Below are 27,296 nucleotides of genomic sequence, written 5' to 3'. Positions count from 1 at the left end.
GAGACATCCAAGCATCGCCGAGAGAGACTGTAATGTTCTGTACTTACGCTGGAATACTTAAATTTTAAACTGATAAGCAGTTTCCTCAGTTTGGCACACAGATATATTTTTTAAAAAATGGCACACAGATGTATTTGGCAAACATGTATTTTTTTAAATATGTAATTTTATAAACACATTTTTAAAAAAGTCTTGATAAATGATCCATAGAAGAATGTGTAGAGAATCACAATGTCTGAGCTACAAACACAGGAAATGGTTTCAAGGATTCTGATATAGCAATTAAAATAAAATTCAAGAATGTACGGGATGAAGAAGCACCAACATAAGGAAAGGTTCACCACCAACTTAAAATTCCACTTGAGTCTTCCATGTACTTCTAATTCTGCTCTGAAAAACAAAGCCCATTTCAGTGTGCTCCAGAGACACTGTCCTCACCATGGATCTCGTATCACTCCATCACTTGTGCCTCATCTGATTTTTTTTCTCCCTCATCTGATTTTTATCCAGCCAGGTTCTAGCTATCCTGGTTTGTTCATTTATCTTTATAACAAGAGTTTAGAAACAATTCTATAAGCTATCTTAAAATATTTTTATAACAAGGCAAAAAATATATATATTTAGCCTTATACAGCCTACAACTGTAGAGCAAAAACATGGACCCCAAATGATAGGACTGGTAAACTAAACAGATTGTTTCCTACATGTGGTTAACTGTGGAGATCTTGTTGGGTAGTGGTGAATGGCTATCATTTCAGCACTTGGGAGCAAATGCAGGAGAACCCAGAGTTCAAAGCTAGCTAGGGTATGAGATATTATCTCAAAAGACTCTCCTCAAAGAGAATAGTTTATCAGACATACCAAAAGCTAATAGTCAGGGAGAGTGGGCTACACAGGTAATCACAGCTCTCCAGATGCTCATACAGGAGGATTCAAAGTGTAAGGACCTCTTTCCTTAAAAAAAAACAAAAAAAACAAAAAAACAAAAACAGCTAATGAAGTAGGGTTAAAATTCTAAAGACTAAAATATAAACATATGCCACCTTAAAAACAATTTGATGTTTTATAATATTCTTACTGCATTCTTAGAGACTGTTGGTGGGGGTGGAGGTGGGGTTAGATAGTCTTATTACAGACTCAATAGGCAATGAATGTCCTATCTTTTTGAAAACAGCCTAGTAAAAAGAAGTCACAAACGAATTAATCAAAATGAAAAAAGTCTTTGTGTTTAATAGGTACTTTTATAAAGCAAACAAGGTTTTATTTAAAAAATGCAACTTTTTAGGAAAAGTGGAAAAGAAAGGGGACTCTAAGATAATTATGGGGCCACTTGGGAAGTATTTAAGCTGAAGATCTTCCTAATTAAAAAATAAAAAAAACAGAACTTAAGAGTTAAAAACAGGGCTGGAGAGATGGCTCATAGGTTAAGAGCACTGGCTGCTCTTCCGAAGGTCCTGAGTTCAATTCCCAGCAACCACATGGTGGCTTACAACCATCTATAATGAGATCTGGTGCCCTCTTCTGGCGTGCAGGTGTACATGCAGGCAGAACACTATATACATAATAAATAAATAAATCTTAAAAAAAAAAAAGAGTTAAAAACAAAGAAAGTGGCAAAAAGAGTCTGGCACAATAAAGGACTAAGGAGATCACTGCTCCTAGAACATGATGATGATCTGGGGATAGAAAGAGTGCAAAGAAGCTCTTTACGAAAGCCAGGTCGTCTAAGTTCTCAGAAGTCTACAGCAAGGAGTTTCAAGTATTATCTTTTGTGGCTCTATTTCTACTTAAAATTAGCTTTCACAGAGTGGTATAAACAGCCAAACTGTCAAATAAACACCAATTGTAAATGCTTACTGTGGCCTCTTTATGAAGAATAACTTATAAGGGAACAAGAATAGGTGCATGGATATCAACTATGAAATAGGAATGACAGAAAATGGAACGAGGTAGAATGTAATTTAGACACAGTAGCAATAAGACTGGTTGATGAATTGAGTATGAGATAAAATAAAAATCAAAGAACATATTTTGTATTTTGTATCATGGGTTATTAAAATTAAGGCATAAAAGGACTAAAGTACAGGCTGGTGAGATGGCTCAGGTTTGGGCATTTTCTGCCAAGTGTGACAACTTCTGGGACCTACATAGTGGAAAAAGAGAACAGACTCATGACAGTCGTCCTCAGGTCTACACCCCACCCCCAACCCCACCCACACATCAAAGTTTTTGAAAAGCTTAAAAGAAAAGGACTAAGGTGAAACAAAGGGATGGGAAGGACTGGAGGTTGTATTACATTTTACTTTGAGCATATTATTAAATTTAACATCATTGAAAACAACCAAGATGGAGTCACAAATAATAATTAGCAAAATAATATGAAACTTGGGCTGTAAGATAAGACTTAAATGTACCTTTGGGAGTCACATTAGAGAAAAATCCAGATAGATAAAGTTTATGTAGAAAAGACAAGAGAGTCTCCTAAGAGATTCAACCACAATACTCAATCAAAAGTAGATAGAACAAGAAAAACTAACAATGACTACTAGAAACTAAGCCATGATGGATAAGAACAAACAGGTAAGTATGGCATAAATGCCAAGAAAGGGAAGAAGGGAAAAACTATGTGAATGCAATTGAGTCCACAAATCTACTGAGGTACTAATATTCTCACGATTGGCAAGATGGCACTCACTGGTAACTTTGACAAATTTTCTACAGGAAAAGGAGGCAGAAAAGCAAATTTCAGCTGGGTCATGAATAAATGGCGGTGGAGGTGAAAATGGAGTTGTAGAGAGCTGAGGAAGAGACGTAGAGCAGCCTTACTTGGAGGAATGTGGACTGATCAAGAGAGGCTTTCTTTCTTTCTTAAGAGGTAACAGTATGTTTGAGGCTAAATGGAAAAATCCAGGAGAAAAGGCAATAATGTGAAAAGTGTAGTCCTTTGGAAGGCACTGGAACAGGAGTGCAGTCCCTGGGAAGCTGGGAAGGCCTGGTTCGAACTGCTCCAGCCAGGTATGCTAAGAGACACGTTTCTTCTAGACAAGCAGTATGTGGGGTTTAGCAAGTTGCAATGGTCAAGAAAATGAGTGCTTTGCTCTTCACTGTGAAGAAGTTCGCAGCTTATGGAGGGGATCAGGATAAACCAGAGTACTTTAAAAGTCAGCAAGGCTTAAACAAACATCCTTAGAGTTGGACAGTAAAGGCAGCAAAAGACAAACTGCTTGACATGTTCACCAAAATTTGTGGTGTGACTTTCACCACCATCACCAAAAGATTCGGATGCAGACTAACAGAAGGACCCTGAAGGACTTGGGCAAGCTTTCGTTCTCACTGTCCTTGTCTTCAACTATTAAAAATGATAAAAGGAAAGGCATGTGACATGAAGAAAAGGAATGAACATTTATATAGAGAAATCCACAGCAAGGTGGGTATAGAGAAATAGTCATTTCCACTTTCTCTAGATCTACACAAAGCATAACAGAAACCACAGCTCTAAATTGACATTCCCACCTACTGCATTCCCACAATGGACAATCCCCAGCCTATTAAGCCATCTGAATTTGGTAAAGACAAAGGGTCAGAAAAAGAACAAATCAAAAACAGTAAGCCCTTACTGTTAAAATGTTAAGACTCTAGGATAACGGAAGGACTACTGTTAAAACAATATAAGCATACATAGTTTCAGAAACAGGAAAATACTCTAATCAGTTTATAAAAGTAAAACAAAATTCTCAATTTACTAACTGAAAACATTTCCTTTACTTTGAAATGCTATGGACAAAGGTAGCAAATATATTCAAACAATGATCATACAGCTATCACAAAAATATTCTTTATTGCTTAGTATATCAGTAAAAGAAGTTTTTTTTTTAGTATATCACTAAAAGAAGTTGAGCAGTTTAAATTGAGTGAAAATGCATGACATAGCTGTGAAAAAGTTTTTAAAAAGCTCCACAAATATTTAACTCACAAATGTGCTTAAGAAACAACTGGGACTAGTTATGACTAGTACAATTTAAACTGGCTACAGTGTCTTGTCACTGTTTCCTGATTACTTTACAATTGCTTAAAGTCTTTCAGAATATTGCAAGAACACTATCTCTCTAAAAATTCTTATCTTGAGGCTTCTTCAGTGATGGCTCAACAGTCAAGAGCACTTATTCCACCTACAGAGGACATGAATTCAGTTCCTAGCATCTACTTGGGGGCTCACAAGTGGTCTAACTCTAGTTCCAGGGAAGCTGATGCCCTCTTCTGGCTCCCTTAGGCACAAAGGTAGCGCACATACATAAGTGCAGGCAAAACACACATATAAAATCAAAATAAGCATTTTAAAATTTTTTCTTATCTTTACTGATTTCACTTGTTTTGATGTACTTGTAACTCCTCTGGTTCTGTTTCTCAAACCATTCAATATATTTTATTCTCCCTCAGGCTGAAATGATTTGAGAAATATGAAAAAGCTGACTTTCTAGCTCATCTTTAGCTTACTGTTTTGATTAAACTGTGTATATATATATATATATAGCATATATATAGAAGTCAGCTGAACCTGACTTCTATTCCCATAAAATGTGATTATTAGTTACCAAAAATGAGAGACAGTGATAAAACAATACTTAAAACACCCACTGTCTGCAATCTAGCAACAGTGATAGCTTGGAGGCAGAGCTAGGAAACCATCTGAGGTCATAGTTTAGGTAGCAGCTATATTCCTAGCTACAGTCCTTGCTAATATTTTTGTTCTGTATCAAGTAAAATCCCTCCTTAAAAAAAACTTAGAAGTAATAAATATATTATTTACTATATTTACAAGTATACAGTTAAAATTTCAAGTAGACCATATATATTTACTGAAGTCATTGTAAATAATAGTATATTCCACAGTTGGGGAAGAAAAAAAAAAACCGAGAAGTTACTATATTGAGAAAAAGATGTTAACAGAATTTAGAAACTGATATCAATTGCCATAATAATAAAGAATTGGTAAGATAATTATTTTTCATATATAAAATAGCAAAATAATTCTTCTGGTAAAGCATACTATGCTTTCAAGAAGGGACCACTGCAGATTAACTACTCTGAATATTTTCAAAATATTTAATAATCGGAGGAAAATTTGAAAATATAATACAATGGAAATATTAATAATAATGAAATGTATTTTGACTGCCATTTTAAAACAGACACAAAACCAACTAAAGCTACAGCAGTATTTTGGTCAATGATGGTATATGAAAATAATCCTTCAGTGTATTAAATTATGTCAAAATAACATATGAATTAAAGATTCACCATCTGTAAACATTCAAAAAGTTAGACACACTTGAATTTTGTGCTTAAGTTATATTTGCATACTACAACTAATTTTGAACATTTATTCCAGCAAGAAGTTACTGTAATTTAAAATCTTTCAAAACAGATGATAAGGTATTGCAATCAGAGATCACCATGTAAACAGCCTACTTGAAGAATAACACCCTCACCAGACTGATGGTGTGTGTGATGTCCAGAAGCCTCGGCAGACGGCCTTTGTTCACTGTCTGAAGAAGAAGAATGAGGGCTTTCGACGGCAGATGCTGCTGCCTGAGCCTGAACTGACACTGTAGAGGGTGTAGAAGGTTGAAGAGGTTGTTCAGCTGGCATATCTACATCCATTGCAGTTTCACCCACTTCCAAATTAGGACTTGATGGAACAGTAGGAAGAGAGGAAACATCTGGCTGATTTGTTCCACCTTCAAAAAAGCACACGTTAATGCAAAATCAAATTTTTAAAAGATCTGTTTATTTATACTTTACATATATTTATGTCTGAGTGTTTTTGTGACATGCACCTATGTGCCTGCAGAGGCCAGAAGATGTGGGGTCTCCCAAGACTAGAGTTACTGCCAGTTGTTAGCAGCTATGTGGGTTCCATGACTACTAACTACTCTTAACCATCTCTTACCTGATCTTCAGCCACTTCTCCAGCCTCAAAGTCAAATTTTAAATGCAAAAAGACAAACACAAAATGAAACTCTACAGAAACGTTCTGAAAATACTTACATGAGTGCACAAACACACAAAAAATTTCAGTGTACTAGCTAGTCTTATGTCAACTTGACATAAGCTAGAGTCATCTGAAAAAAAAGGGAATCTCAACTGAGTAAATATTTCCCTAAGACTGGACTGTGAGCCACCCTGTAGAGCATTTTCTTAATTAATGATCAATGTAGGAGGGCACAGCCCTCCACATTGTGGGTGGTACCAGCCTGGGTTGGTGGTGCTCAGATCTGTAAGAAAGCAGGCTGAGCAAGCCGTGAAGAGCAAGTCATAAGCAGCACTCCTCCATGGCCTCTTCCTCCAGGTTCCTGCTCTGTTTGAGTTCCTGTCCTGACTTTCTTCAATGATGAACAGTGATATGGAAGAGTAAACCAAATAAACTCTTTCCTCCCCAACTTGATTTTTGGTCATCACAGCAATAGAAACCCTATCTAAGACACTCAGTATATCAATAGCCACTGGTGATTTGGTTCACTTAAGCAAATAGTCTAATTAATAGGGATAAGCATCAATAACATTCTTGATAAAATAATCAATATTGGACCAGTATGATGGTTAAATAGGTAAGGAAACTTGCTGGTAAGCCTGACTGAGCTTGAAAACTGAATCTCCCAAGTTGTTTTCTGACCTCCACATGCACACACACACACCAAATAGATAAATAAAAATTTTAAATAATCAAATTTTCTAATTATACATACATTTATCTTTAGAGTTTTATAGATTTCCATTTTCAAAGTGTATTGAAAAATGGACTTAAAATTGGAAACCTTTTCTGTTTTTAATTAAGTTAAGAAACTGGGTCTAGCAGGCTAGAGAGATGGCTCAGAGGTTAAGAACACTGGTTGCTCTTCCAGAGGTTTAGAGTTCAATTCCCAGCAACCACACAGTGGCTCATGGCCAGCTATTATGAGATCTGGTGCACTCTCCTGGCATGCAGGCATTCATGCAGTCACAACACTGTATACATTTTTAAAAAGCTGGGTCTAGTGCAATCAGAAGAGAACTATGACAACTTTGGTTACAAACCACAGTTCAGTTATCAGTTAGATGATATCAACAAAAACTATCTTCCAGTTGCGTGTAGTGATACATGCCTTCAATCCCAGCACTCAGGAGGCAGAGGCAGGTGGATCTCTGGGTTCAAGGCCAGCCTGGTCTACAAGACAGCTGGGCTAAACAGAGAATCCCTATCTCGAAAAACAAAACACCAAAACTAAAAAAGAAAACAAAACAAACAATTATCTTCCATAAAGGTTTTTTTTTTTTTTTTTTTTTTTTTTTTTTTTGCCAGCTTTCTAATGACTTTAACTAGTAAGACAATTTACCTCTGGGCCGAGGTCTTCCTCTTCCTCTATTGCTTTGTGCAACTTCACTTGCTTCTTCAAACCACCTTGATAACATATCAGACATTCTCTGCATCAATGACACGTTGGGACTTTGCTCTCCTATCACAACATAAATTTTATAAGTTTGGCAAAATGTCATTTCTTTAATAATACAAAGACCTACATTTGAAGGCCTTTAAAATGCTAGAAATTAAAAATCAAACACCTACATGAATGGATCAAAAGTCATTAGGATTCCCATCACATCCACATGTGTGTACAGTAAGACCTTCAGGAGCTTGGGTTCTCATCTCCACCTAGGCCTGTTCTTAGTAACTATCTCCCACCCCTGCTCCACCAATATGAAGGGTTTATGAATTCTAAGTGGAATACATTGAAGGAAAGACTTACTTTCTCAATGTAACATTTTTTTAAATGTAGGAGTACTCTTTCTGATGTGCACCTATATACCAGAAAAGGGCATCAGACACCTTTATAGAGGGTTGTGAGCCACCATGTGGTTGCTGGGAATTGAACTCAGTGTTCTTAACCTCGAGCCATCTCACCAAACAACAACAACATTATCATTTAACACAGACATTGAAGTAACCTTGAGTTTTTATCTCAATTTCCCTGAAACAATTCTTATTAGTTACTGTAAGTTTCAGGTATTTGAAGAGATCAGGTCCATACAGTGTTTTATGGCCTCAGGTATTTGCAACTAGCTGACAAAGAATGTATTTTGTCTTTTCAACTTCACATCTCCTCTGTATTCAAATAAACAGATTGGCTTGCTTTTCCCCTTAATGGGCATTTTATTTTGTTGCACCGTGGGAAATATTAAGAACATTTTATGTTCTTATAGTGCTGAGGATCTCAAGGGCATTTTAAAGTAGAAATATAAAAACCCAACACTCAGGAGCCTGAAGGAGGAAGACTTGGAACTGTGACTTGTGTCACAGGCAGTTTTGTCTTGGAGGCCAGTGTGGACTACAAAACAAGTATGAGAGCAGTCAGAGGTACATAGTAAGGCCCTGGTTCAAAAGTCAAAACAAACCAAGAGTACGAGGTCAGATTTTAAAATGTAATAATTACACAATCATGTAATTATTTGGTTTGTTTTTTGGAGATCAGGTTTCTTCAATCTGTAGTCTAGACTGGTCATAAATTTACTATGTAGCCCTGGCTATCCTTGAATTTAATGAGATTACAGCATGTAAGCACCTTCACATATTGTAACTTTATATTTAAGAATATTAAAAATACAATCAAGAATAATATACTTAGGAATATTGTTTTGATTACAAAAGGTTGAGTAATAATTACAACAAGATTTTGGTTATAGATTCATTAAATAAAGTATATTCAGATAAAGTTAGATATAACTATGTGCATATATACGTATACATGTTTGTATGTGTACATATGTGTGTATATATATGTGTTAAATATACATATCCAATGATTCAGTCATTCCACTTCTCAGAATTTACCGAATGATGTATTTAGACAATTTTTGCCAAAATATTCTTATTAAGATTTCATTGTAGCATCATCAGAAGAAAATACGGAACTAAGGAGCTGGAGAGACAACAGAGGTTAAGAGTACTTGTAACTCTTCAAAAGGATGCATGTTCAGTTCCCAGCATCCATAAGGGGGCTCACAACCATCTATAACTCTAGTGCCAGTGTATCTCGTGCCTTCTTCTGATCTCCAGCAGCACAAGGCACACCCATGGTACACATACAGACAAGATTAATGTTGGGGGCCTTGTGAAGAACAGCAAGACAGCTTTAGAACTCATGGACTGTGGCCTACCAGTTAGCACCAGAGAGGCAAGCCCCTGAGGACTATGTGTCCTGAGGACTTCATGCTGTTACAAGTTTCACTCTTCTGGTCACCCTCATGGTCACCACTTCCCTCATAATCTAAAAGTTGTATGAAAACTCTAAGGGAGATTCCAGCCCCTCATGGGGGCAGTTTCATTGGCACTTGCAATATCAGTGACTGATCTTTTCCAAATATTGTTGCTGGAGCAAATCAATATTCAGCCACCACCCATGAAAATAATTTAGAGATGTAGATTGTTAATAAAGTTAGATCAAAATGTTTTTGTTAGTGGCTTTGAGATAAAAATCTTGGGGAACAATTTAAAGTTCAGAAATGTACACTCTTGATAACTGAGCGAGGGATTTTCAACAGCAGCCTGACCCAAAAGCTGGTGTGCTTTTCTTGCTAAAGCTGGGCTGGTGATTAAAGTGATGATTAATTTCTTGAACCTATTTGGCTCTTGGCTTTCTGATATATGATTTAATAAAAAATTGTTAGAGTAGATATACACCCTGAGGATTTAAAGTAAAAATGACTGCTTTTTATATATAAAAATTAAGATTTGTGATTCTTAAGATTTTTATAAGATTAATTTTAAGATAAATGTTTAATCCTTTCTTTATAACTGCAAATTGCAGCATGCCAGTAAGAGAAACTAGCTGAGAAAAATACCTTGCTTGCTTACACTTCATTAATCTATAACAAGTTGCTTAGATACAAATGTATGTGGATTCTTGAGAACATTTTTTACCTGTAACATGTAAAACGTTTGATCATGTCTCACTGTAATCATTCACTAGAAGAAAAATGTAAGCACATTGTAATTTTTATATTGCTTGAAAGATTTTGCTGGGGTATATAAGCTGTAGGGGAAAAAATAAAGTTGTTGGAGCTCTGCTTCATTCACTAAATGTGTGTATATATTATGTATATATGTAAAGCTGTTGGAGCTTTGCTTCATCCACCAAATGTGTGTTTCCTCCCTCTTTTACCAGCCCCAGAGAGTCTTTTGCCCACCCCAGAGAATCAGGTTTTATTTCCTCAGAAAAAAGTCTGCTGAGTCCACACCCTGCCTTAATTTACCTGTCCTGTCAGAGCTGGCTTATGACAATAAATAAACCTTTAAATACTGTGTCACAAAAAGCTGGCAAAAGTATAGTTACCGTCTCGTTCTCGTTCACTCTCCGGCCTTGCTCTGGGACCAGTATCTGACCAATCACCACGAAGTCTCAAGCGCTTAACTGGAGGCTGTCGTAACTAAAAGGTAATCATAAGTAGATTCTATGTGACTCTCAAGGAACAAATTTGCTCTCAGCTTTCATTCTGGTGATGTGGATTGAATCAGGGCCTTGTACATCCTAGGCAAGTACTGCACCATGAAATTAATAATCCCCAGTCCTCAATTCTTACAGCATAATTTAATGGTGCATTTCCATCCCCTGAGTACGGAAATGAGACGCTGGATCTACACATGAAACACTTCTAAATGCTGTCTCAGTACTTTACAGTGGTCATAATGATGAATATCCACTGGTGTGACAGTCCACACTTACTATCCTCAATCTACAAACGCAACTCTGAAACTGTACGTATGTAAGCTGGGTTACTGGTGCTTGTCTGCAGCCCCAGGTGAAGAAGACGATCACAAATTTAAGACCTACTTAAGCTATGTTTAAGAACAACCTAAGCAATTCAGTGGTACCTTTTCTCCAAATAAAAAAAAGGGGAGGAAAAGGGGAGGAGTACAATGGTTGTCTATAGGAGATACAGTTCTATGGTAGAGCACTCGCTTGAGTTTAATCCCCAATAACAGGAAAAGGATGTAGACGGGAGAGACAAGAAAAGGAAGAATGAACTATGGACAATGACTTCTAATCACTGTCCAGCTGACGGCAGGCAGTCAATCACCTTGACCACCATACAGTGGGTGCTAACATATTCTAAGTGCCTACACACACAACAATGGCATGTTATTTTTACCTTTTCCAGACCACTTACTTCTCCAGGTCTCCCTATTATCTATCTTACCCCTCCATCACTTGCCTCAAACTTTCTCCATGTTAGGCCATCGTTCTTAGCTAGTAACATTTTCTGCTACTTTGAATAAAAATAGAACTACCATATGACCTAGCTATGCAATTCTTGGACATAGATCTTCATAGCCTTCCACAGAAATTACTTGCTCATCGATGTTTACTGCTGCTCTGTGCAAATGAACTGAATATGCACTGGTGGCATACAGACACAATGAAATATAGTTCATCTGTAAAGAAAAATGAAATCATGGCAACTGAGAAGAAAGATGGGCCTAGAAAGTACAATGTCAAGCACAGAACATAAACTAAAACAAAACAAAAAACAAAAACTTAATGTTCTGCTTCATACAGGAACCTAGTCTGATGTGTATGTGTGTATTTGTATACAGAGACAGAGTGAGAAAGAGAGAGAGAAGGGTAGCTAAAAACCAAAACTTTAGAAAGGAGACCGAGAAAGGGTTATATTAGGTGATGAAGACTAGAGTATGAGCAAAAAGATGCATTAGTAATGCAAGCAGATATGAACCTAATTATTTTCTCGTATTTGTAATAACATGAATTCAAGTATTAACAGTGACAATAGTTGCATTACTTTCTTAATATACAATTATATACTATTTTTTCAGACTTTATTCAGACTCAATTCACTTTATTTCTCTTGTATAAAAACCCTTATGTGGTAGCCATTGCTGGATCCTGAGTCCTCTAAACAGAGACTCTGGTATGGGTTTTCACAAGATGATCAGTAAATTTTTGATAAACAGACTTGGCTAACACAGCCTCTTTCCAGAGATTGGGGTCAGGTGGCTGTAGGTCTTGGAGATGGCATCAAAGGTGGCCTTGGCAAAGTTGTCCAAGGTGGTAGTGCAGCCATCAACAGTCATCAACATCAGTGATCATCAGTAGGCAGGGATGAGACCAAAACAGAGCCACGACGGCCTGTCACTTTGCACAAAACAGTGTGGAGCTTGCTAATCTTGTTCCCAGTAGCCTCTCCGCACAGGGATGATGGAAGTTTGGCTGTGATGAGAGACCCTCAAATGGCAGTGGCTACCTCCTTGGTACTTAACACCAAGACCCACGTGATGACTGTAGTCTCCAAGAACAACAAAAGCCTTGAACCTGGTCTGCTGGCCAGCCCAAGTCTGCTTCTGCACTGGCATGGTCTTTAGAACCTCATCCTTTAGGTATGCACCCAGGAAAAAGTCAATCTCAGATTCCTTAATGGGCAGGGAGAACAGGTAGATTTCCTCCAAAGACTCGATCTTTATGTCCTTAACAAGGTGGTCCAGCTTGGTGACGGATCCACTCCTTGTCTTCGGCTTTATACCTCCACATGCCCTGCAGCCTCGACTTCGACCACAACAGCAGACCCTCAGACCACCGCCTAATTCTCTGATGAAGCCTCCGTGAAGCCACCATACCTCCTAATCCTGGGCCCCTAGTCCTCCGGGCCCTCTCACTGCACTGGCATCATTCGCCATTTGGTGTTTTCCCAAAGAAGCTTAATTTAAAACTTTCAAAAGTTGATTTTGACTAGGGAGGTAGCTCAGAGGTAAGAGTGTTTGCTACATAAACATGAATTCAAATCCTTAAGATCTATTCACAAAGTTGGGTGTGGCAAGCTGGAACCCCAGTTCTTGGGGAACAGGGAGTCAGAGATGGGAGATTGCTGGAGCTTTGCTGGCTTAAATGAAGGGGCCATTTTCTCAAGTTTAATACAGAGCTAAGTGTACAGTAGGGACCTGATAACTGCTGGATTAAGAATAGATGATCTAAATGTTAATGTCAACATTTTATCATAAACTACCAAATGAAAAAATTACGGAAAATAAGAAGATAGCTCATTAGTTACATACACTAAACAACATTGATTGGTTAAATATAAAAGTATGACTTATTTTTATAACTCATATTTTAGAATTATTGTTTTTAATTTGGATAATTCAACAAAGCACAATAGGAAAAACATCTCCATAAAAATTATTGTTGGGATTGGTCTGACGCTTGTGTATTGATGCTTGTTACTCCTGGGTACACCTATCCTTGTGTAAACCTACCTGACTGGCTGATTAAATGGCCTATACCTGGACAGGGCAAAATGGGGTAGGTGTGGCTAAGGTTCCAGAGCTTTAGAGGACAGGAGAATGACAGGAAGGAGACAAGCGGAAAGAGAGGAGGCAGGAAGAGGCCATGATAGGTTATTGTGGAGAAGGAACCATGTGGCTGGGTCAGGAGAAAGGACTCCAATAATGGCGTGGAAAGGCCCAGCTGAAGAATTAAACAAGTATTCATAAGATTATGGATGAAAGGTAGTCCAGTAAGAATGGTTAAGGCAGATGGCATTGGATGGGAGCTGGGAGATGGATGGTGAGGTTATTGAGACAACGTAGGTAGAAATATCTGCCCGGCCCAAAGTAATAGGACAATCATAAAATCTAACAGGTGTCTGTGTTTACTCTCTACAACAAATGATTCAGCATTAATCCTGATGAAATAATCATCTTTGGCTAAGGAGGCTAAACCAGCAAAGTTGGCCAGCCCACTTAAAATGTCTATGCTCTTCCAAGTTTTTTGTTATCTCTTAGTCACAGAGTTTGACTGCAACTGTACTTAACTACACAAGTCTTAAGGGGAAATTACATAGCAACAACAAAATGACACAGCAGAATTCATTTTCAACCAGTCCAATGAACTCATAAATAGCTTGTAATTTTCCTGCTTTACATAAACTGTCACATTCAACATCCCAAAATTCGTCTACAAAATATACTTTTCTTATTTTACAGTAACAATTGTCAAGCCAAATTCTGGAGGTTAGACAAAAGCCAGCATTTCTCAGGGGCTTGTGAAGCCTGTTCCCCCTCTAGGGAGCCATTCCTTATCATTGGCAGAAAGAAAAAAATGGCTATCTGTGGTGCCTGTTAGCATACCAGAGTAAATGCTGGCCTCCAGGCTCCCTCAGTATCACGAGTGCCTGCTGCACATTTCAGAGTCCACGCTGGAGTCCTGGTTGTTCTCACTCACCCCTTACCCTAAACTTCTCCAGTTCATGGGCTTCCCTTCCACCCACCCACCCACCCAGCAGCTCACTTCTCCTTCTAAGCCTGCTTTTTTTGGCTATGCTCCTTGTGTCTACCTCTCTTAGTCTGCACCTCTCACTCCTTTCATGTGCAGATGCAATCGGCTGGCCAGGTTTAGTCTAACACTTTCTCTCTCTACTCTGGATTTTTCCAGATGCCTCTGGCTGTTCTCTCTCCTATCGACAATAAAAACCTTCCCCTCAACCACACCTTGAAGCAGTCATGTTACTGGTATTTACACAACTGAATTTAGTTTTTCATCTCAGGGGAATTATACATTTGCTACTGTTCTTCCTTTAAAGGTACAAAGTGTTGAGAATACAGCTCAGTGCTTGCTTATCATGTGAAGCTCTAGTCCAACCCCTAGTACCACAAATCAAACACCAGAAGCTCATTAATAGACACCAGCTAATGCCAAACCACTATTAGTTAAAAATTAATTAATTTGCCAGGCAGTGGAGGCCTGTGGCTTTATTCTCAGCACTTGAGAAGCAGAGGCAGGCAGATCTCTGAGTTTAAGGACAGCCTGGTCTACAGAGACAGTTCCAAGGCAGCCAATGCTACACAGAGAGAGAAGAAAAGAATTAATTAAAAAAACAACAACAAAAAAAAAAACATTTAAAAAGCCAAACTATAAACAAGCATAGGTCATTGTAAAATAAAAAGGTCAAAGTCAGAGCTACAGAGATGGCTTGGTGGCTGGAAGAACACTTGCTGAGCTGCCAGAGGACAAGTCTGGTTCCAAGCACCCACACAGCAGCTCACAGTCTTCCACAGCATGCTTTTCTGGCCTCTGGCATGCAATGAACATGCACATGATGTACAAACATACACACAAGCAAATATAAAAATTTTCAAAATTAAATCTATAAACATTTTTAAAGGTCAACATGGCAGGCATGTTAGAAAAACCCTAACAAACTAATCCGAACATGTTCCCATGGCTGAATGCTGCCAAAATGTGCTATTTCCAGCTTCCCACGTTTATATTTTGGTCATAGTAATACAAGTCTTTCACCTGCTTTTATATAAATGCTTTCTTGAACCTTTTCCCACTTTCTCATGTGTAGTTTATAAAATGTACCCATGGCTATTCTTACTCTGTAAAAAAGAGGCACAACTGAGAGAGAGTGGAGCTGCTGCCTACGTGTGAAAATGGTAAGGGGTGGCATTTGCTGCATGAACCCACTCAATCCCTTACACATTTATCATCACATTTTCCACTCTCTTAATTGACTTGTTTCCAAACATTTACAAAGTTAAAAGTTTTGTATTATGTATTTTCTTTGAAAATTAGCTCATTTTATTCCTATTGTCCTATATAATTTATTAGCCTATTCTTTCATGTTCCCTAAATGATTAAAAATCATCAACTTTTTGAAAACCAATGTATTTACTTACTCATTTGAACACTTAACTCTTTTCTTTTCCTGTTTTTGGAGACAGCATCATAAATAGACCAGGCTGACCTTGAATTTATCTTAAACTGATCATCTGTCCTGCTTCTCTTGGGAATTACAGGCATCTCATTATGAAAAAAGTCTAGTTTTGAGTAAACTTACCTCTTCTCGCCTCTCCTCTGCAGAAGGAGTTTTAAGTTCCCGTGCAGTATCATCTTTGGGGTCAAAAAGATAGATGTAATCTGAAGAGTAACTAACAAGGATCTCTTGACCATCTTCACTGTAACACAGCGATGTCACTCTGCATGATTTATTACTAAGATGAGAAGGGATAAAGCGAGCAACCATTCCAGTAGTTCCTCGACCTGCATAATTCCCTAAATGATAGGAATTTATTCAAAATTAATAGTTATAAACATCTTAAAAACTCTTATCGTGAATTATGAGATATATGAAATAATGTAGCAAATTAAACCCAAATTATCACTTTCTGTATCTATAAGAGGTTTCTTTAACAGCCAAGAATTTATAGCAAACAAAATAGAATGGTATAAAGATAGCATACATTCTAGCTCTTTTGCTATCACAAACAGCAAAACCAACCCTGAGAAGTAAAGGTTTAATTATGTTTATACTTCAAATCACCACCCATCACTGAAGAAAGTCAGGGCAGGAACTTAAGCAGAAGCAGAGGCAGGAACATGGAGAAAGGCTGCTTACTAGCTTGCATCCCCTGGCTTGCTTAGCTACCTTTCTTACACAGCCTAGGCCCTCCTACATCAATTACCTACAAGCCAATCTGACCAAGACAATTCGTCATTTCAGATACCCTCCTGCCAGGTGTGTCAAGCTGACAAACACACACCATATATAAACAAACAACACGTAACATCATTGAAAATTTCAGATAACATGATTTGCTGAAATATCATTTATTAATAGTTGATTTCTGTACTAAGGCATCTCCAAACTTTTCATTCAATTAGGATCACTTCTGTAACAGGAAACCTAACACTGAATGCACACTAATTGCTTATTGGTTATTTACTTATTGAATCACTTATTTATTTTAAAAACTATTATCTTCTTTTTTTGTTTGTTTTTCAAAAAATAGTTTCTATGTATAACAGAGCGCTGGCTATCCTAAATATCCTGAACTCACTTTGTAGATCAGGCTGGCCTCGAACTCAGATATCTGCTTATCTCTGCAGCTGGAGTGCTAGGATTAAGGGCATGTGCCAACACACCTGGCCATTGTCTATTTTTTGAAGAAACGATATTATCATAACCCCTTTAAAATAAATATCCTCATTAATATAATTCATAGGTGCCAGGAAATTAAAACCACTTCTTGCTTTCAACACAGAATTCAAAATATTAATAGGCTTGGGGCACAGTATATACAACTCAATACAAAGTTAGTGTGAAGTTGAAAAGAATATGCAATGTAAGAAAATAATTTTCTATGACAGAGCCCTTTATTATTAAAAAAGTTTTCAGATTTTTTTTTAAATTTATTTTTACATGTATGCGCATTTTGACCACATGTATGATCCATGTGTATACACTGTCCACAGAGGCCAGAACAGGGCACTGAATCTCCTAGAACTGCAATTACAGGGGGTTATTAGCCACCATGTAGGTGCTGAGAATCAAACACAGGTCCATCTCTCCAGCCCTCTTGCATTCTTTAGAGAACACACCATTGAAGGTTTTAAGCCCCAATTAGGTTGAATGTACTGAGATTTCTTCCTGGCCTAGTAATATTCTATAATTAAATCAGTAATGAGAATATCTAAATTAAAATCATCAATAACTACTGCAACTGAGGTAAGCCAAATAAGTGTTTTTGTTTATCAGCACAATTGTTCAAGGCATATGTATAATACACTAAAGATCTCAAGAAGATTATGTATTTAAAGATAATTTAATTTTTAAAAAAAATCTGACTTTTTTCCAAAAAAATGAAAAAGGTCTTCCTGAATAAGCAACATTGTTCTGACTCCGTTAAACAGAACTTCTAGAATTATGTTAAAGGTAATATGCTATTATTTTTGCTGCAACTTTTTGTGATAGTGGAATGCCCATGTTAGGCCAGTATTCTACCACTGAGCTACACCTCTGGTCCTTGGCATTTTGAAACCCTGTAACCTGGCTGCATAGTTGACACTGGCCTTGAACTCGTGATTCTCCTGCCTTAGTCTCCCCAGTCCTGGAGTAATAGGCATTGACCATCATGTCTAGTTTATAATCCCATCTTTAACACCTTTGGTAGTCTTCAGTACAATTTAGTATGGTAGAAGAGAGTTAAATTGGCTCACAAATGCTAGATTCTAAGGATCCCAAAGCTGTGTAATCCTCAATAGTTGAATCTTGTCCTGATAAAAATGTAAATTGCCATACTTTGTTGAGAGCAATAACTCTATAGCAATAAGCCTATAATTTCATATTATCTTACCATTTCATGCAAAATGTGCATATTCAAATTGACAGGACTCCTTATCACAGTCTAAAAGAGAAAGGCTCTCAGAATGTAAAAGCCCAAGCCTGAGGAGGGGGAGGGAGGCCGTGCAGCACTGTCTTGAATGTAACACAGCTACTGCATTCATGAACTCACAGTAGCTGTGGTTACCTGCACAGAAAAGCCCACTGACAGTCTAGCACTAATGGAAGAGTGGCCCATGAGGCCCCACCTCTACATAAAGAACTACGGCAGTTAATGGGCTAGGGAAGGGGAGCAATTTTTCTTCAGATGTAGCCACTGGTAAGTTGCCCATAATACAGTAAATATGCCACTCGTACACATATGCTTAAGTAACTCTACTAAACTCAACAGGCTATGGAGGGAAACTGACATGAACGTAGGAAGGACATGGTAGAAAAAGAGGGTTTCGGGGGAAATGGGAGGAGGAGAATACAGAAGAATGGAGGCTGGGTATGATCAAAATGTATAAATGCACGAAACTGTCAAAGAAGTCAAATTTATTAAAAACAGAGCAGAAAAGCTCTCATCTAGTATTCCCTCCCCTGCGATAACCCAGGCTGATTACTACGGACTTGGTACTTTCTGCCCAAGTCCACCTCTAATTTCAGAACAAATGTGAAATGTGTATTTAGTACTCATTTTGTATAAATGTACACGCACATGTAAACATGTGTGATCTTTGCAGTTGGACTTGGAAATCAAATAATATGTAGCATACATCTATATCTGCTTAGTTTAGAGTGCTGTGACTATTGCTGCAGTATTGAATTTCAGTCTCATTTTGTAACTGCACTGGCAGCAAAGGAGATATTCTAAAGAGAGACGCTTGTGTCTCCCTCTGTGGCTTTAAGACTATTAAAACAATGAGTCCTAAAGAACTAGAATTTCACCAGGACTGGCATGCTGGCTGCAGGAAGGGCTAAAGCCCTGATGACAGTTAGAGGAAGAACAAGAGTTCCTAGAAGAGGTTTTACATAGTTCTGCCTAAGCTGTAAACCCCTAAACTTCCTAGTTTTAGTTTCAGCCTTTCTATAGAATACTACTGCTAAAAAGAAAAGGCAGAGAGAAAGTAGGAATTCTCCCCAAAATATGGCCAAAATGTAAATAAATCCATTTTCTTTTATCAGTATGTTTCCTAATTATTTTCAGGAAACATAGATTTATAAACCGAAGTATTCTCATGACACTGCCAGAAATTGGCAGGAATTATCGTAAGGCAAAACAGAGGCTCAGAACAGTCTCCTTTCGTCTCTAGTAGTTTCCAGTAGATCTAACCCTAAGACATCTGTATTTCAGAAAGCTAAATTCTAGAAATGCAAGAAAACAACTTTCTTTCCTGCTCCTCCAACCCCAGACATGTTTTCTCTGTGTAGCCTTGGCTGTCCTGGACTTGCCTTGTAGACTAGACAGGCCTCAAACTCGGAGATCTGCCAGCCTCTGCCTCCCTGAGTTCTGTGAATATGGGTGTGCGCTGCTGCACCCAGCAAGAAAACAAATTTCTATTGGTTTATGAGACTCACTTTGATAGTTTACTATGGCAGCCTTGGGAAAGAAACAAATCAAGTATTATAAATCTTTTTTTCAGATTTATTTTATGTGTATAAGTGCTTGCTTGAATGTGTGTGTGTATGTGTGTGTGTTGTGCACACAGTCATACCACATGCATTCCTGCTATCCTCAGGAGTCAGTTTTCCTAGAACTGGAGTTGTAAACCACAATATGGTGCACTAGGAACCAAACCCAGTGCTTTGCAAGAGCAACAAGTGCTCTTAATCACTGAGTCATGTCTCCACACACCTGATTTTATTCTTAATAATGAAGCGGGGGAGGGGGAATAAGAGTACCTGGATGCAGGGACCTAAGGAGATCAGAAGAATATACATCAGGTGCTCTAAAACTGGAGTTACAGACAATAGGAAACCATCTGGTAAAGTTGTGAGCTGCCTAACATGGGTGCTGGGAACCAAATTCAGGTCCTCTGGAAGAGCAGCAAATGATTTTAAGCACTGAACCCTCTCCCCGGCTCATTATGAACTGATAAACTGTGAAAGTATCATCCCAATAGAGTCTTTTCTCTTTCTTTTTGAGCCAAGGTCTCTTGTAGTGCATGTTGGCCTCAAACAAGAATGGCTGTGAAATTCTGATCTTTCTGCCTCCAGCAACAGAGTGCTGAGATGACAGCCATGCAACACTACGCCTAAAAAGAGTATTTAACAATTAGTAAAATATTTCTTAGAATAATATATGTATTTAAATAACACAACAAAATTAAAAACCATGCAAATGTAAAATACCATAAAAATTTATTTAAACGGTCTCAAATTTTACTTTTTCCTCACCTGTAGCTCTTGTGCCCAGCATTCGCCGATCATAAATCCGTACTGAGCTATCAGAGCAACCCACAGCGAGGTAATATGGTACCGGGGGACAAATAGCCACAGATGTGGCAGCACGCCGACAGTTGATCAAAATATCCTACAAAAGACAGACACAAGACCATGTACATATAGCTATGTAGAAGTGAATACTTTTAAAATACTTTCTACTTAATTATAAGAAAATAACCTACCTCAGACATGCTAATTCAGTCAGTAAAAACAAGAAGGAAAACAACAATATGGTTTTCTTGTGATTTACTTTTTAAGACTGTTAAAATTTATTTCTAACATATTTACCCAACAGGGAAATACACAGTATTACTCCTATTATATACACTTACAAAGTTCATAATTTTGACATCTTGGTAGCTAAGAATCATTCTATAGTCACCGAATTTTCTTTATACTTTTTCCTACATATATGATAAGCTTTACCAAGGAAATAATCCTTCCACTTCTTAACTCTTGTATTATTTTAAGAATAGTATTTAGAAAAGCACACCTGCATCCTCTTAAAATGTGGACTGCACTATGGTTTAAAAGCATTTAGTACCCCCACTTACTAAGAAATACATAGAGCAATTGTTCTCAAAAAACCTACTATATATAAATAAAATATGTATATAGCCTGCAACCTAGGTCAGAATGAGGGGACCCCCTGGAGGAAGGTCAAGGCCATTTCCTTTGTCCACAGTAACCAGCATGAGCTTGCCTCCCAGAATATGGAAAGGCAAAGCAATTCTGTCAAGGAAAGGGAAAGTACCAAGGTGAGGGGCTTTCTGCTACCTCCTGTAAGCAGGATGACTCAGGGATTACGCTGGAGAAGCAGAAAATGACAAATGAGAAGGAAGAAGAACAAAGTACCTTTGTGGCTTTCTCCTCCCCTTCACCTATGTACCTGAAGCCTCTCACTGTTCAACTCTCTTGTCTCACCTTTATGTCTGGAGCTGGTCCCAATCCTGATACCAGAAGTTCTCAAAGATCCCAGCACTGATGGTGTTGTCTGCACTGAGTCTGCAGAGGGTCCTGTTTTTACTTTCTTCTCCTCAGCTGTCTGCCCCAACCCTCTAGACCACTCCGCAGGGAGAGGGGTTAAGTGGTCCACTCCACAGTATTAAAAACAGCTTTTAATTCTTTTGAGGAAATGTATATAAAATGTGTATATGAAAATCTTATACATGCACAATTTTTCTCAGTTCTGAGGTTCAAATAGAGGGCCTCTGGCATGCTAGCTACCACTGAACTAGATCCCTGTCCCTAAATGCCCAATATTCTAACTTATTTCAGCTTTCCATCCAATGTGTGTATGTGTTTATGTATGTTACATAACATAAAAAAAAAAAATCAAAGTTTTGTGTTTAAAATTTCTGTTTCTACTTTTTTGTTTCCTGCTTCATCTGTTTCGAGTACATATTCTTTTTTATTACTCTAGGTTCACTGGCTTAGTTAATGATTTTTGGCTTTGTTTTGTTTCTGCTACTTTGTAGTTAAAAAAAATGAGTAATATTTCTTTATTTCATTGACTACTTTAATGACTTCGTAAAGATTCACTACCCTCTGTATCATTCATGGCAGATAGAACTCTCAAGAGACACTGTCTAGGGCCAAAAAAAAATTTTTGAGGCCTCTTTTTTTAAATAAGTTTTAAATATTATTAACTCATAAATACTAATAGGTAGGCAGATTTTTGGGATATGAGTTAAATTTGGCTGGTAACACACTGAGAGAATCTTATTTCTTTAGAAACAAGAAAAAAACAGTCTTTTAAACGATGGAGAGAGAGCCAAGCACTGTAACCCCACCTATAACCCCAGCGCTTTTGAGGCAGAAGCAGGCCATCTTTGAGTTTGAAGCCAGCCTTGTCTAGAAGTGAGTTCTAGGAAGCCAGGGTAACACACAGAGAAACCCTGTCTTGAAAATAATTCAAAAACGAAGAAAATGAAAGATGGAGGGAAAGATACTAAATTTTCACCCACTTTATCACTGCTGTTCTGGTAAGCCAAACTGTCTACTTAATAAATGAGACATATTGATAAATTCTCCAGGTTTTTATAATACTAAAACAATTTTTGTCACATTTATTTTTGCATATGTGTATGCATGTGTAAACATGTCTGTATGAGTTGGGGTGAGCACTCGAATACATGTGTGAGTATGGGTGCAGAGGCCAGAGGTCACTGTCATGGGTATTCCTCAACTGCTTTATATTTTTATTATTTGAGACGGAGTCTCTAAACTTGAAGCTCATCACTTCTGTTAGCTGGCTAACTAGTCAGCTCCAGTGATATACCTAGAGGATTACAGATACACACTTGCCATGCCCATGGGCACTAGGATTTAAAATTCAGGTTCTTTTTTTGCTTGTTTTTGTTTTGTTTGTTATTGTGAGACAGGGTTTCTCTGTGTAGCCTTGGCTGTCCTGGACTACCTTTGTAAATCAGGCTGGCCTTGAACTCAAATATCCGTCTGTCTCTGCCTCCCTGATTGCTGGGATTATAGGCATGCACCACTGCAACCGGGAAAAACTCAGGTTCTTACATTTTGCACAGCAAGTACTTTAAGGAGTGAGTCATCTCTTTTACCCCTTATAATTATATTTAAATGTATAACAGAAAGTTTATTAACCTCATTAAATTAAAAAAAACTGTGATTGAAAATTTTAGCAAAACAAAATTATCACCAAAGATATCTTACTGAATCATATAACTATTTTTTTCTGTATCACTTGTAAAAACTTGGATTCTTACATCTTTACAGTCTTCTTTTGTGCAACTAGTTTTGATGCGTGTGTCAAACCACCGAACGGTTCCATCTTCACCACAGGACAGGAAGGTGTAAGGGTCATTTGGTACAGTCATAATCTGAAGAACAGACAAAAGTACAAGAAATACTACTGCAATTAAAAAGGTGGCTTTGAAACACACTGCTACTGTTTCACACATCCATGAAGGTAAAACTCAAGAAAACTATCCACGTAAGTCATTAACTATGACTTATCCAAAGCATGATTTCAAACAGAGAATACGGATACAACAGCCTTGTAAAATGACATTACTTTGAACTTAATATAACTTCATATAAGATTTTCCAAAATCATAAACTTTGAACAACTTACCTTTTTAAGTATGTTTAAGTTAAGATAATAGAGTGGGAAGGTTATGCTGAATGAATGACCCGTATGAACCGAAAATAATGATAAGCACATTAGGGATCAAAAAGAAAGGCAGAAGAATTGTTTTTGTCAGAAAAAAAACTACAAGATAACAAAAAAAGTCAAACAGAAAAAGATGAAGACTGTTGGCTTAAAAGACAGAGGACGAAACCCTGATCCAAAACATGCGTAAAGGTTATAGAGGCAGGAAAGGTAAAGACAGAAGCTCACAGACCCATTAACACTTGGATTTGAGCCAAGTTCTCATGTTAGATCCCTGACTTGCAGAATAATCAAATAAATCTGTGTTGTTTAAGCCACTTGTGTCTGTTTCTCTAAAACTTAAGTATTGATATTTCTTTGCTTTTATTGACCAAATTTACAATCAACACAAAATAAAGACTATACATCACAGTTAATTGCACTTAACACAAATGTGTGAAATATGTATGTCAAGGACGATACGACTTTTGGCTCATTTCACATTTGTGAGAAATGTGATTATTGTAGCCCAACAACAAGTCAGTAGTGTTTAATTATTTACTTATGATGTCATTTTATCAGTAAAATGTATTTACAACTTGTTGCTGACTTATCTCTGATAACTTCACTAATTAAAAAGGTCATTTTTCACTTGGTATATATACTACTGTCTACAAACCAAAATAAATTTTTTCTAGAAAGGGTTTCTCTGTGTAGCCTTGGCTACCCTGGACCTCACTTTTTTAGACCAGGCTGGCCCCAAACTCACAGAGATCCACCTGCCTCTGCCTCCTGAGTGCTGGGAGGCACTCAGCTACAAGCCAAATTCTTTTTTTTATTATTATTTTTATTTTTATATTAAGTATAGTTTATTCACTTTATATCCCAGATGTAGCCCTCTCCCCTCATTCTCTCCCAATCCCACCCTCCCACCCCATCTCCTCCCATGCCCCTCTCCAAGTCCATTGATGGGGAGGTCCGCCTCCCCTTCCATCTGATGCTAGCTTATCAGGTCTCATCAGGACTGTCTGCACTGTCTTCCTCTGTGGCCTGGTAAGGCTGTTTCCCACTCGGGGGGAGGTGATCAAAGAGCCAGCCACTGAATTCATGTCAGAGACAGTCCCTGTTCCCCTTACTAGGGTACCCACTTGGATACTGAGTTGCCATGGGCTACATCTGAGCAGAGGTTCTAGGTTATCTCCATGCATGGTCCTTGGTTGGGGTATCAGTTTCAGAAAAGCCCCCTCTGCCCAGATTTTTTGGTTCTGTTGCTCTCCTTGTGGAGCTCCTGTCCCCTTCCAGGTCTTACTATCTCCCCATTCTTTCATCAGATTCCCTGCACTCTGCCCAAAGTTTGGTTATGAGTCTCTGCATCTGCTCTGATACACTGCTGGGTAGAGTCTAACAAACCAAATTCTTAGGAGCACATATTTCCTAAAGTATTTTTTTAAACAAGTGATTTAATTCCTTGATCCAATCAGTTCATTAGTTTAGAAAAACAAATTTCACTCAAGCAATTACAATATGAACCATTAAAACATTTATAAGTGGTAAGGCTGCCTCCCCTCACCTATCAAGGGAAGGTGGCCGGGCAGCTTCACTATGCCACAGAGGAGGACAATGCAGCCAGTCCTGATGAGACCTCATAGGTTTAGGGTCAGATGGAAGGGGAGGAGGACCTTCCCTATCAGTGGATTTGGGGAGGGGCATGGCAGGAGATGAGGGCGGGCAGGATTGGGAGGGGGCTAGAGCTAGGATACAAAGCAAATATATTGTAATAAATACAAAATAAATTAAAAAATACAGGAATCCATTTTTAAAAAAAAACATTTATGAGTGATGCTCTTTGACAGAGCCTGGAAGTTAACAGCAAATTGGGAAATATGTCCACTCTGGCTGCTGACTTAATAAGAGACTTGGTGACTACACACAAAGACTAATAACAAAATTTATAAAATCAGTCCCAACCACTATACAACAGAAACTATAACACAATTAGGGAAGAAGGAGAAATACACTCTTTAGAATCAGCACATTCTGGCATTTGAAAAGGTTCAAGCTATCCAGGCATGGTGGCACACACCTTTAATCTCAGCACTGGGAAGGTAAAGGGAGGCATTATCTTGAGTTCCAGTCAGCCTGGCCTAAATAGCAAGCTCTAGTTCAGCCTGGGCTGCACAGTGAGGTTTCGTGTGGAAGGCGGAGTCATACCATCTGTGGCAGCCTATGGCAGTAATTCCCAGTACACAGAGGCAGGAAGACCAGGAATTCAAGGTCGTCCACAGCTACACAGCAAGCTTGAAACCAGGAGAGGTACATGAAACTCTCTGACTCAAAAGCCAAGTAACGTATCTGGGTGAGGGACATGGGATGAAGACAAGGGGTCAGGGAGGCAAGGGGTGGGGTGCACACATCTAACCCCAGCACTTGGGAGGCAGAAGCAGCTGGGCTTTCCTGGGTTCAGGACCAGCCTGATCTACAAAATGAATTTCATGCCAGTAAGCGCTACAAAGTGAGACCCTGTCTCATAAAGAATTTGTTGTTGTTATTTTGGGTTTTTTGTTTCTTTTTAGTGTGTTACTACAACACAAAATAAACTTATACAGTAAGGACAACAGAAATGAATCTCTGTAAGGCAGTGCATTTCAGAGTACAAAACCTACTATAGAACCATTTAACAAAGTAAAAGGAGCATATTTAAAAGGCTGACACTCGCCACAATGAAATCCATTATCTTTGTATGCTAACGTAAAATTAATTTTAAAATAAATTAATTAACTAATGCAAATGGGGGAAGAGCTAGTATCTGTTTAAGGCATGGTTGTTTAAGCAATTGCAAATTCATCTTACAATACTAACACTAAATCTTACTTTTATAACTTTATCCACATAATCTACCATGATATACTTTCAAAAATGCTTTGATGAAATACAATCTGCCAATAATTTCTATAGCTAAAAATGTAGATGCACATGTAAACAAACGCATAGACACATACACACACAAAGGCACACACACAATCACCGCCCTGTACCTCATAAGTAGTTCCATAATGGCACGTAAATTGGCACTGTCTGTTGGTTTCTGCATCCTGCTCAATGTTAGTATAAAATATGACTCCATCTCCAGAGCAAGATACAATCTGCTTATCATCTGTGCATGGCAAAAATTTTGCACTAAATATATTTGCTCGATGCCCTGAACGGATAGTTGTCAAAACCTATAAAAAAAAATAATATATAATTCAAAATATTACTTATTTTCCTAATGAGAAACACTCATGTTTAATATAATTATAACCAGTAATACGTTCTCATTAACATCCCCAACCAAAGATTACTGTCTTCATTCCAAACTAAATTACTTAAGAAAACATCAGAATCTCACTTATTTTCTTTTGTTCTAAGAAAATTATCAGTAATTGAGGTAATTCCATAAAAAGCAATCTGCAAACTTCTCCTTATTTAAACTGTTTATTTCTCCCATTCATAAATTCTTGGTAACAAAAAAAAAAAAAAAAAAAAAAAAAAAAACTATTTGGATTGACTTTTAAAACAGAATACACTAAATGATTAA

General features: G+C 37.8%; 1 protein-coding gene across 2 annotated transcripts in view; it reads right to left on the bottom strand.

The window, feature by feature from the left end:
• Positions 1 to 27,296, bottom strand: part of Dcaf6 (DDB1 and CUL4 associated factor 6) — a 97,322-nt gene that overhangs the window by 50,210 nt on the left and 19,816 nt on the right. For both annotated transcript variants that reach the window (XM_055624664.1, XM_055624665.1), the window contains exons 4-10: positions 26,755 to 26,940; positions 23,334 to 23,447; positions 20,548 to 20,683; positions 15,886 to 16,100; positions 10,368 to 10,461; positions 7,374 to 7,493; positions 5,490 to 5,738 (exon numbers count right to left, since the gene is read on the bottom strand). In XM_055624664.1, coding sequence (XP_055480639.1) covers positions 5,490 to 5,738; positions 7,374 to 7,493; positions 10,368 to 10,461; positions 15,886 to 16,100; positions 20,548 to 20,683; positions 23,334 to 23,447; positions 26,755 to 26,940 — 1,114 coding nt within the window. The remainder of the gene's footprint in view (positions 1 to 5,489; positions 5,739 to 7,373; positions 7,494 to 10,367; positions 10,462 to 15,885; positions 16,101 to 20,547; positions 20,684 to 23,333; positions 23,448 to 26,754; positions 26,941 to 27,296) is intronic.

The sequence above is a fragment of the Psammomys obesus genome, unplaced genomic scaffold (assembly GCF_907164565.1).
Source record: "Psammomys obesus unplaced genomic scaffold, mPsaObe1.curated_primary_1811, whole genome shotgun sequence".
NCBI classification, from domain to species: Eukaryota; Metazoa; Chordata; class Mammalia; order Rodentia; family Muridae; genus Psammomys; species Psammomys obesus.
This window is presented reverse-complemented; position numbering and strand designations above follow the sequence as displayed.